This window comes from Podospora pseudocomata (assembly GCF_035222375.1).
Source record: "Podospora pseudocomata strain CBS 415.72m chromosome 1 map unlocalized CBS415.72m_1, whole genome shotgun sequence".
Classification (NCBI taxonomy): Eukaryota; Fungi; Ascomycota; class Sordariomycetes; order Sordariales; family Podosporaceae; genus Podospora; species Podospora pseudocomata.
The window spans coordinates 4,984,891-4,995,747 of NW_026946363.1; the positions used below are offsets into that span (position 1 = coordinate 4,984,891).

General features: G+C 52.9%; 4 protein-coding genes across 4 annotated transcripts; 2 read left to right on the forward strand and 2 right to left on the reverse strand.

Moving 5' to 3' along the window:
- Positions 1 to 245: 245 nt before the first annotated feature.
- QC762_117185 (uncharacterized protein) lies at positions 246 to 2,269 on the forward strand. The gene is made up of 2 exons (XM_062886145.1): positions 246 to 1,124; positions 1,187 to 2,269. The coding sequence occupies exons 1-2, from the start codon at positions 1,010 to 1,012 to the stop codon at positions 1,834 to 1,836; spliced, it is 765 nt and encodes a 254-aa protein (XP_062749198.1). The 5' UTR covers positions 246 to 1,009; the 3' UTR covers positions 1,837 to 2,269.
- Positions 2,270 to 2,289: 20 nt separating this feature from the next.
- VMA11 (v-type proton ATPase 16 kDa proteolipid subunit 2) lies at positions 2,290 to 3,338 on the reverse strand (the record flags this gene model as incomplete). Its single annotated transcript, XM_062886146.1, has 5 exons — positions 2,290 to 2,368; positions 2,419 to 2,683; positions 2,737 to 3,109; positions 3,194 to 3,224; positions 3,291 to 3,338. 4 exons carry the CDS (start codon positions 3,336 to 3,338, stop codon positions 2,641 to 2,643), a joined length of 495 nt encoding a protein of 164 aa, XP_062749199.1. The 3' UTR covers positions 2,290 to 2,368; positions 2,419 to 2,640.
- Positions 3,339 to 3,561: 223 nt separating this feature from the next.
- Positions 3,562 to 4,042, reverse strand: QC762_0016830 (uncharacterized protein; the record flags this gene model as incomplete). The annotated part of the gene is made up of 2 exons (XM_062883037.1): positions 3,899 to 4,042; positions 3,562 to 3,566 (listed from the first exon to the last, which is right to left on the reverse strand). Exons 1-2 carry the CDS (start codon positions 3,981 to 3,983, stop codon positions 3,562 to 3,564), a joined length of 90 nt encoding a protein of 29 aa, XP_062749200.1. The 5' UTR covers positions 3,984 to 4,042.
- Positions 3,977 to 9,255, forward strand: ROM2 (RHO1 GDP-GTP exchange protein 2). The gene is made up of 3 exons (XM_062886147.1): positions 3,977 to 7,169; positions 7,221 to 8,405; positions 8,492 to 9,255. Exons 1-3 carry the CDS (start codon positions 4,617 to 4,619, stop codon positions 8,693 to 8,695), a joined length of 3,942 nt encoding a protein of 1,313 aa, XP_062749201.1. The 5' UTR covers positions 3,977 to 4,616; the 3' UTR covers positions 8,696 to 9,255.
- Positions 9,256 to 10,857: the final 1,602 nt, after the last annotated feature.

The following is a 10,857-nucleotide window of genomic DNA, read 5'->3' on the forward strand; positions in this document are numbered from 1 at the left end:
TATCAGCTGTGATATGCCGCATGTTTGGTCGTTTCTGTTCTGTTGTACCTGTTGGTTGGTTGGTTGGTTGGGTGTCAATATTCGTTGTCCTCAAAGGGAAAACAATGTCCAAATCCCATCCAGGCACTCCTGGGTATCTCCCTGACAGGCGACACGCAACCACATGCACCGATGTGTTGGTGGTCCTGGTGAGCATCCAGAGCTGCCGCCAAGATCAACAGAAGGGCAGCTTGTGGGGGAAAGAGGTTCGGTTCCCGCCAAGTGCTCCAACTGGAACCCCGCACATGTTCCATTTCTCAGCACCGAGACCCCCAAATCCGAGAGAACACACCATGGAAGCTGGGGATATCAGCCAGTAAGGGATGGCTTCTATCTTCAGCCATCTGCATGCTGCACATGCCTAGTAGCTGCTGCAGGTTGAAGAGGTGGGTGGGTGCCCTTTGTGCTTCCCAGGCACCCCCCTCCTCAGAGAGCAAAGAACACGAACACCTGCCGTCTTGAGACCCAACCTCCCCCCCCCTCCACCGCTTCTGCCCTGATCTCCATGCCTCTCGGTGGTTACACTTGTCTTGGGCCTCACGTGTCCGCATATCTGTGGTTTTTTATTTCCTTGCTTTGAACGTTTCGAAGCTCTTTTGTGAACAATCAAGTTCCAAAGCTTAGCTTCCTGTTCACGATAAACTAGCTACATAGCTAGCGGCTTCATTCCATCTCTTCCCACCCATTTGCGGTCAAGCAGCTTGTTGTTCTTTGACCTTTTGCCTTCGCTCTTTTCCCCGCGCGCGTGCGCTGTCATAGCCACCCTTCAAAAGGCTGGGCCGTCTCCGCTGTCACTGTACAGCATTGTTGTTGTTGCTGCTGTTGCTGTAGCTATTGCCGAATCTATCTTATCGTCACGGTACCTGACCGTTTGCCGTGATACAAGTGCGAGCTTGTTGAATTTCTTGAGCTTTGCCATTCTCGATACTGAATTCCCTCGTCTCTCTCGCCAGCTCTCAGCTCCTCTAGAATGGCAACCATGATCGACAACGACGCCATCCCCTCCTACAGCCGAACAACTCTCGATGCCCTCTCCCCCGATGACTTCGAAACAGCCTCCATTCGCTCCGCCGCTCCCTCGTACAGTAAGTCCCTCAGCTTTCCCCCCACCCCTTCCCTATTCCCCCAGTACTAACTCTCCCTTCAGCTAGCGACGCTCCCAGTTATCACACCTTAAACCCCCACCCAGACCCAACACCCCCCTATTCCCCCCCTCCACCATCCTCCTCCTCCACGTCCCCTTCTTCCCTCCCCCCCTTACTCCCCCCATCAACCTCCCCCACTCCCACCCGGGGCCTCCCCCCGGTGCCCACCGGCCCAATCCCCTCCCCCTCCCTATCCCTATCCTCCTTCCGCATCCCCTCCTGGTCCCCATCCAACCCCCAAGCGCGTCACTACCACAACGTCGCCCTCCGCCGCGCCGCCTCGTCGTCGACCTCGTCGCCGAACAACGCCTCCCAGGAGACACTGAGAAGAGTCATGCTGGAGCGCATAGAGGAGGAGGAGTCCCGCCGGAGAATCAGACCGTTGGAAGACCCGTATCTGGTCGGGGAGGCAGCCGCCACGAGGGCGAGGCAGGAGAGGTTGGCGAGGGAGAATGGGAATGATATCCTGATTAGGGAGAACAGGAGGTGGGATTGGTTTCTGAGGCAGATGAAGGAGCGGGAGGAGCGAGAGGAGAGGATAAGGCGGTTGGGGGGAGGGGGGGCAAGTGGAGAGGGGAGCGGTGGGAGGACTGGGTTTGGCATTGTTGGGAGGGGGGGGAGGTTGGCCTTTAGAGTTGGGGGGAGGTCGTGATTAATTGGTGAGGTGAAGGCGGCGGTTTCCATCATAAAAAAGGGGGGGGGGATACACGGCCCGCCTTTTCATGTTGCCAAGGATTGTGGTCTTTGGGTCTCTTGCTTCGTTTCTTTTACCGTTCATTTTGGGATGCCAATTTTGGGAAACATTTTTGGGTTGCATTGGGTCGGTATCCCTTTTTTATTTCTCTGTTCTTTTCTTCTCTCGTAAACGAGAAACATTAGAGACGGCGTTTTTTTTTGGAGGTATCTGGCATGTGCTTCGGAACGCATTTTCATCAACATCATCGCTGGGTTGGACGATGGAACATTTTGCTGCGTATTTCTGGTGGAAACACTTTTTCTTCTTCTTCTCTGTTTGGGTGTAAAAAGTTAGGTTTAGTCTGTATCCCGAGGAGGAGAGCTCTTCTAGTTAGTCTGGCTAGCCAGGAAACTCAATTTGAAAGCAATGGGTTCTACTTTGTTTGGTGTCTGCTAGTTCCCAGAGTGACGGGTGCTCGAGCCGACTTACGAACCAGACTAGGGTGACACTATTGTTCGATGATGATAACGGACTTGCAAGGTCTAGTGTATTTCTTACACTCCAAAAAAGTGGCAGGGTCTATTTCTCGTATCGAATTCTGTAACCCTGTTTGTCGCCTCCGTCATTCATCCCATGATGCCTATATAAACAAGTAAACATCCGTCAACGCCGGGCCAAATGCTACTGATAACCGCCTCTCACCAGCCGCGTCTCGGCTTGTTATACACTGTTGTTGTACAAATTGTACCTTCGCTCGCTTCTCCGGTAAACAAATGACACTTAGCCCTTGCTCTTGGTGTTGAGAATGAGACCGACGATGAGGCTGGAGATGATGGTTAGCACTAGCAGAGTCAGTTGTTGAGAGGTAGAACATACCCATAAAGACCAAGAACTTCTCCGAAAATGAGAATAAGCACCATGCCGACAAACACTCTCGACTGTTGCATGTACGATCTGACACCCTTGTCGCCAACAACGCCAATGCAATAACCGGCAGCAAGACCTGTGAGTCCCACTGACAGCCCACAGGCAAGATGCATGAAGCCGTTGAACAGGCTGTAGTTGGCACCCCCGGCATCAGGTGGCGCAAGGTCCTGGGCGATCAGGACTGAGATGACGAGGGCGTAGACGGCGATGATACCCGACATGACGACGGGGATCAGACACTTCATGATCAGGTCTGGCCTGAAGGTGCCCACACCCGCGATACCAATGCCGGCCTTTGCGGTACCATATGCTGCACCCATGCCTGTGATGACGATGTCTTGTTAGTATGTCTTCGGATTCGCTGAGGATATTTCGGTGGAGAGTTCGAGAGATGGGTTGAACATACTGCCAAAGATCATGGCTGCAGCGATGCCGGCCTGGAAGAGAGTCTGTCAGCAAGGTTGCGATATGCGACAGCCAACAACACCGGGAACTGGACTTACCATTCCGAAGAAGGGCGCGAACTTGGGGGAGAGCTCCGAGTCAGCCATGGTGAGATGTCTCCAATTCAAGACGGATTCGGGTTGTAGATGACGGCTAGAAGCGAATGGGCGACGATAAAGGTGGACGTCGGCCAGGCGTAGGGGTTTGGGAGAGCTCGACGTTGTTGTCTCTGCCTCCAGTGCACTGCACGACAAACAGCACGGCACAGCTTGGATGTTACGAAGCCGCCAAGGCCAAGCACCACCCGCAGCTTGGGGGAGCCGTTCAGTGCTAACCTGCCAAGATCAGCCTTCCCTTTGCTTCAGGTGACGGCGCACGTGATATTTCAGTTGGCTTGGAATAGCTTGTTTACCGTTACACAGGGTCACAGTGCCACAGAGCTTGATTTGGGGCCACCTGCATCATCGCCAACCAGACGCGATAAGCAAAACAGTCCGGAAACTTTCGCTCCCCTGGTTGGATAAACACGCGTCGTTTTTTTTTTTTTGGCACCTGTGTCTGTGAGACTCACCAAAACTGGTTCAGCTGACCACATGGAATATACGGGATAATGCGAGAAATTAATCATGAGGTGCTTATCATGTTGACCTAAGGTAAGGTAACTAACTGTAATTCGAGATTGCCTTGAAATTTAGGCCCAAGGTGGAAGAGACAGACAGGGGCGGCGGGATGCTGCGCCCACTCTCCGGCATCCACCCTTGAGGCCCTGTAAGGACCACTTTGGCCTCGCTGGGTGTGAAGGCTCTCCTTTCTGTCGAGAGATTGATCGTGTCGCCATTTGATATCGTGTCCTACCCATTTCCATTCTCTTGAACAGTCGGTGAGGGATGCGTCCGTACATCTAATCGGCCGCTGTGCACCCCCGAGCCAGCCACTCAGAAGCTACCGGCTCCTAGGCCCATCCGGCCAAAAATTGTCGTTAGGGGGCAACGTCCAATAACGTCAGCTCTGGCCGTCCGTGACACCGACCGGAAACAATCTCGACGAACGGCAGCCCTTCTCCGACGACACACGTTCCTTTACCTGCCATTACCTACAATACTCCAGCGATAGCCAGCCGTTGGCAACGGATACACCGTGTTTGTCAGGAGCACACTGGGCTTTTGTAGCTGGCCGAGACCATCGTTTGCCTGCCCTGTGAGGTGCGACATCTAGACCAGACCGTTCCCCGTCGAGGTAGCCGGCGAGACGTCGACACCGAGATACGAGTAAGTTTATTTCCTTCCCCACTTTTTGCTTCCATTCTCGAACAGGAGGGCATCCCGCCGCCCATCTACTAGAATCCCCAACCCAGATTCGGCTGCTGATGGGATACACACGCAGACATGGCCGATTATCAACCGGACCGTGTGACACAGTCGAGGCATCACCAGCAGGGACATGCCGACACCTACCAGCGAGATGCCGCCTTCTCCAACATCTTTGGCGCCGCACCGCCCCCGGGCCGTTCGCAGACTATGACCTCGTCCGTCCACCCGCCCGAATTCATGCAACCGGGTCGCACCCAAACTATGACATCCACTTCGGGCATGTCGGACATGCAGCGACCTCCGCCTCAACGGCCACCTCATGGCGGGGGAGGAGGAGGAGGAGGAGGAGGAGGATACGGCGGGCCTATGCCGCGACAGCGGCCGAACGACCGAGGAGGGTACGACTACTACCAGGCGCAAGGTCAACCGCGCTCGGCTTCGACCGGAAACCAGGTCCCGTCGCCTCAGTTTCTTCAGCAACAGCAACAACGGCGCCCCTTCCCCGGAAGCCCGTCGCCGCAGCAGGGGCAACAGGGCTACCCGCCTCAGCACTATAACCAGCAATATCAGCAGCAACCGCCGCCGCGCAGGCCACCTCAGGGGTCGCCGCCCCAGGACTATCACAGCCCTCAGCAAACCGCAACCCAACGGTTCTACCAAGGCGGCAGACCCGCTCCGGCGATGAATGCCGACCCCTATCGATCTCAGTCTCTGGCGAGCTATCCGAGAGGACCCCCGATGTATCAACCTCCTCCGCAACAATACCAGCAACAAGCCCCATCTGCCAACGCCCTTCGCAATGCTCAGTATAGTAACCAGCACTCGGCGCGGACCACCGCACAGGGCCGGGTTGTGCCCGAGAGACACTTTGAGGATCGTTCCAATACCATGACCGGTTATCCCTCCCACGATCGAGATTCTCACCAGACGATGAGTGGCCGCGTGATTCCGAATAGAAGGCCGGCGGGGCGCGACAGTAGCGGTGGTCATTCGGTGACGGCAGACTATCTGGCCAATAGCTCGCATAGCTCGCCAAATCCAGGGCATGCTATGGGGTACGGCCCCCCCGGATCTCAGACAAGGACGGTCAGTATGGCCTCCTCAGTTGGAAACGACAGCCAAAGGACAATGTCGATGGCCAGCACCATCACACCTTCGATAGCCCCAACAGACAGAAGCGACACTACGATTGTTCAGAGGTCATCTGTAGGCAGTGAGAGACCACCGACAGCCAGAATTCGGCCACCAATTGTGTACCCGGCTCTCCTATCTCGTGTTGCCGAGTGTTTCCGGCGAAAGATTGTGGTGGGAGACAGGACCAAGAACGAACTGACATACACCAACGCCTTTAGCGGTGCCGAGGCGGTTGATGTTTTGTCTTACATTATCAGAACCACAGATCGAAACCTGGCTTTGCTACTGGGGCGCGCACTCGACGCACAAAAGTTCTTTCACGACGTCCAGTACGAACATAGGTTGCGCGACTCGACCTACGAAATGTACCAGTTCCGCGAGACGATGTCGGACGAAGCGAACGAGGAACCGGGGGTAAACGGTGTCTTTGTACTGCTCTCCGAGTGTTACTCTCCAACTTGCACCAGAGATCAACTGTGCTATTCTATTGCATGCCCAAGACGACTGGAGCAGGTGTCTAGGCTCAAGCTGACTATGGGTCCTGGTCTCAAAAGAGAAGGAGAGGCCACGGTTGGTGACGATGATGTTGATCAAACAGACGAACAAAGACTCTGGATCAACACCGTTCCCAAGGAGATTGCTGACAGCATCGGAGATCGTGAAAAGAAGAGACAGGAGGTTATTGCGGAAGTCTGCTACACGGAAAGAGATTTCGTCAAGGACTTGGAGTATCTTCGTGACTTTTGGATCTTCCCACTGCGTGGAAAGATCAACGGCATGTCGCCACTTCCACCACAGAGACGAGAAAAGGTGGTCAAGACGATTTTCAGCAATATCATCGATCCGCCAAGTATCCACGCCGTCAGCTCCAAGTTTGCCAGGGCACTTACGGAGCGTCAGCAAAAGACGCCGGTTGTCAAAAACATTGGTGACGTGTTCCTGGAGTATGTGCCGCACTTCGAGCCGTTCATTCACTACGGTTCCAAGCAGCTGGAGGGCAAGCACGAGTTCGAAAATGAACGGGCCATAAACAAGGACTTTGCACTTTTTGTGGATGAAATTGAACGGCGGAGGGAGTCGAGGAAACTGGAACTGAACGGTTACCTGACAAAACCGACGACGAGGCTGGCCAGGTATCCGTTGCTGTTGGAGAACGTCTTGAAATACACTGAAGACGGCAACCCTGATAAGGAGGATATTCCCAAGGTGCTGACCTTGATCCGTGATTTCCTCAGCAGGGTGAATGCGGAGTCTGGAAAGGCTGAGAATCGTTTCAACTTGCGCAGACTTCACGAGAACCTCAAGTTCCGTCCCAACGAAAGGGTCGACTTGAAGCTCACACATGAGGGCCGTGAGATGGTGTACAAGACTCAGTTCAAAAAGACGCCGACGGAAACGACAGCCGATATCACTGCTTACTTGTTTGACCATGCTATCCTTTTGGTTCGGATCAAACAGGTGGGCAAGACGGAGGACATTAAAGCGTATAGGAGGGTAAGTGATCGGGACAGGATGTTTTTAGATACAGGGCTAACATGGCTCTAGCCGATTCCGCTGGAGCTTCTTTCCATCAAGGAGATGGACGAGGTTATTCCACAGTCTGGTTCCGTCAAGAGGACATCGTCTAGTTTACTGCCTCTTCGCGCGGCCAATGACACCAAAAAGGGCGAATGGCCCGTCACTTTTCGGCATCTAGGCAAGAACGGTTACGAGCTGACGCTGTATGCTTCGAGCCAGTCCGGACGACAGAAGTGGCTCGAGTTCATCGATGCTGCGCAGTCCAAGCTGAGAGCCCGTGCCGACTTCTTCAACACGACTGTCATCTCGTCTGGCTTCTTCTCGCCCCAGAACAAGATCAACTGCATCACGCCTTTCGATGGCGGTCGCAAGCTTATTTACGGTACCGACAGCGGCATCTACATGTCGGATCGTCGCGCCAGGGACGGAAACGCAGCACCGCGCCGTGTGATAGACGTGACGGGTGTGACGCAGGTTGATGTCCTAGAGGAATATCAGCTTCTGCTGGTTCTCTCCAACAAGTCGCTGTTGTCGTATCAGCTCGGCGCGCTGGATCCCAACGAGCCGCTCTCGTCCAAGAGGGCCAAGAAGATTCAGAACCACTGTAACTTCTTCAAGTCGGGTATCTGTCTGGGGAGACATCTTGTCTGCTGCGTCCGAAGCAGCGCGCTGTCTACCACGATCAAGGTCTACGAACCGAACGACGCCATGTCCCGCACCAAGAAGCAAAAAGGTCTCTCCAAAATGTTCAACGCCGGCCAGGACGAACTCAAGCCGTTCAAGGAGTTTTACATCCCCACCGAATCGACGTCGGTCCACTTCCTCAAATCTAAACTGTGTGTCGCCTGCGCTAGAGGATTTGAAGTTGTTTCTCTCGAAACGCTGGAAACGCAATCGCTGCTCGACCAAGCCGACACGTCACTGGATTTCGTGTCGAGGAAGGAAGGGGTCAAGCCTATTCACATTGAGCGCCTTAACGGGGAGTTTTTGCTGAATTACAGCGAGTTTTCGTTTTATGTGAACAGGAACGGGTGGAGGGCGAAGCCGGAGTGGAGGCTGGACTGGGAAGGGTCACCGCAGGCGTTTGCGTTGAGCTACCCGTGGATTCTGGCGTTTGAGCCGAACTTCATCGAGCTGAGGCATTTGGAGAATCTGTCGGTGCATATTGTGCCGCATAGGAACTTGAGGATGCTGCATTGCAGCACGCATGAGGTGAGTTTCAACTCTGTTGACACTTGACAATGGACTTTACAAGTTTGTGTTGAGAGAGAATGGCTGGGAACTAACGGGTTGTACAGATCTTGTTTGCGTACGAGGATGAGCAAGGACAGGATGTGGTTGGGGCGATTGACTTTTGGAAGAGCCAGAGGGGGAGTATGTACCCTGTTGATGGGGCGGCGCCGGCAGCGTTGCCGTCGACAGAGGGGGGTGGCCAAGGGGCGGCGTCGGGTACTTCGGGGCAGCAGCAGCAGCAGCCGCCTAGGTTGACGGTGAATATTTAAGTTTATCAAGAAGGGAAAGGGAAAGTAATATTCCGGTTTGGAAGTCTTTGAGTTCAAAGTAGGGGGGGGAGCGGTTTGCAGACGGGGTTTGAAGGAAGAGGAGCAGTAGCAGCAGGGTTGGAATACCTGGGAGAGTTTTCTTTTTCTTCAAAATTTCGGGAAGTTTCTATTGTAGTGTGGTTGGGATCGTGTAGTGATGTTTTTGTCTGTCTGACTTTTTTTTTTCTGTTTGTTTTCTACATAACACACAAGTCCAAGGTATTATTACCTTTTTAACATGAGCAAGAAAGTTTTTGTTGGAAAAGTTTTGGGGGTATAACTGGAGAAACAAGGGGCAAGGGGGGTTTTTGAGTTGGGTGTAATGCTAGGAAGGTTTGAAAGACAGATGGTTTTTTTTTTTTTTTTTTTCGCGTGTGTTGCGATGTTGTTTTTGCTCCGTGTTTACTTGGGAGGGAAAAGCATTTAGTTTATTTGTTAATACCTATGTGTGTAAAGTTCTCAAGGGGGGGGGGTGATGGCTTTTTGTCTGTTGAGATAGTTTTGGGTGAGAATATAAGGGTGTCGAAAGTCAGTTTGTCTATTGTGCAGAATGTAGGGTTTGTTGGTGACTATGTGGTAGGTAGCCGATGTCATTATCAGAAGGAGGCTTGCATTCATTCAGCTTTGGTGGTGGTGTGAAGTGGGAGGTAAACATGGTACGGCTGAACTGTAGAGTTAAACAGGACGGAGGATCATCATGACGAGTGCTACTACCGATGTCCACGATGGGGGAGGTTGAAGGAAGCTTTTGGGAAAGTGAACCCCCGAGAAAGAGATTATGGAGCGTGATGTCCGCAGATTTGGCATCTGTGCGGTTTGTTATGGCAGAATTGATCATCACCACCCTTGGGGATTCTTGATTGGGTTAACGGGAATTCATGCACCGGATCGACCGATTGATCGGCTTCTGGGATTTGTGGATGGTGTGGTTGACTCTAGAGAAATCTTTCTTTTTCACTTCGAGGAGTTGGGAGAAAAGGATTGGGTAGGTTGTGGGCTCGGGAAGCAGGGGGGGACGGACGGTTGATCCGCTGTCACTTTGCAGGTAATGCATGTTGATGATGCATGGTGACCTGACGGGAGACATAGGTAGGTACGAAGCTGATTTGACAGATCAAGGGAGAGGTCAAAAGAAAGGGAAATGCCACCGATATCGCTGTTGAGGAGGGAGGAGGGGGGGCGGTTGGTTTGTGAGACTTTTTCCTGTTTGCCATGTTGATAGACACACTGAGTCTTGTCGTAGTTGAGACGGGTACAGAAAGGGATAAGGTCTGGGTTGTCTTTTGATATGTCATATGTTTTCTTCTTCCTGTCGTCGATTTCTCGATGAAGCCAGGAGAAGGCCAACGGGAGTGCCGAACAGCCAAGTTGTCAGTGTCTCTAGACGAATGCCAACGTAGCTCTCGCTTGCTTTTTGGTTCTCGAACGGACCGATCTTGGGCAGTTTGGCAGTCCGGTTGCTGCTGCAGTGCACCACTGCACCTCTGCCCTGTTGATGAAGCAGAAAAAAAAAAGATATTGCACAGACGCCCAAAGTGGGAAGACGAGGGATCGACGTTGTCCAAAAGGGGGTTTTGGTCCTGGTTTTGCATTCCCAAATCAAGAATAGGGTTTTGGTTAGCCTAGCGAATGGACATGCAGCTACTTTGTCTTGCCGGTGAGGGCATCTCGATGGGTGTTCAACAAACGTCGTTGGACATTGTCCTCCCCTCCTAAATGGAGGATTTCTTTGTGAGACTCCGTAAACGCGCGTCATGTTGCACTCAATCGGCAGGCAAAAAAGTGATAATCAGGGGATCAATGGAGAGGTGGACGGTGGGAGATACCCCGCTATGAACTCACCATGGAGCCATGTTGGTGTCTCTCACTGTGACTTGCAGTAGTGCTGAGATAGCTCTCAGGTGTGATTGTGATGTATGCCGAGTTGATCCGTCTGTCTTGGAGGAGGCTCAACTTCTTGTTTTGCATCAACGCATATCTCTCATCACATTGTTATGAAGATGATGCAAAAGCAGCAAGACAGAGTATTGGTGACAGCTGTCAACCCCCGAGCCGTCGAACGCCGTCACAGTGCACTTTGTAACCGTTACCGAATGTTACGGTGACCATACCCAACCGTTGCC

Bases quoted from the DNA above. Each gene is read 5' to 3' on its own strand.
- QC762_117185 (XM_062886145.1), top strand. From the start codon at position 1,010: ATGGCAACCATGATCGACAACGACGCCATCCCCTCCTACAGCCGAACA. The intron at 1,125-1,186 runs GTAAGTCCCTCA...CTCTCCCTTCAG, and splicing joins CTCCGCCGCTCCCTCGTACA to CTAGCGACGCTCCCAGTTAT.
- ROM2 (XM_062886147.1), top strand. From the start codon at position 4,617: ATGGCCGATTATCAACCGGACCGTGTGACACAGTCGAGGCATCACCAG. The intron at 7,170-7,220 runs GTAAGTGATCGG...ACATGGCTCTAG, and splicing joins ACATTAAAGCGTATAGGAGG to CCGATTCCGCTGGAGCTTCT. The intron at 8,406-8,491 runs GTGAGTTTCAAC...CGGGTTGTACAG, and splicing joins TGCATTGCAGCACGCATGAG to ATCTTGTTTGCGTACGAGGA.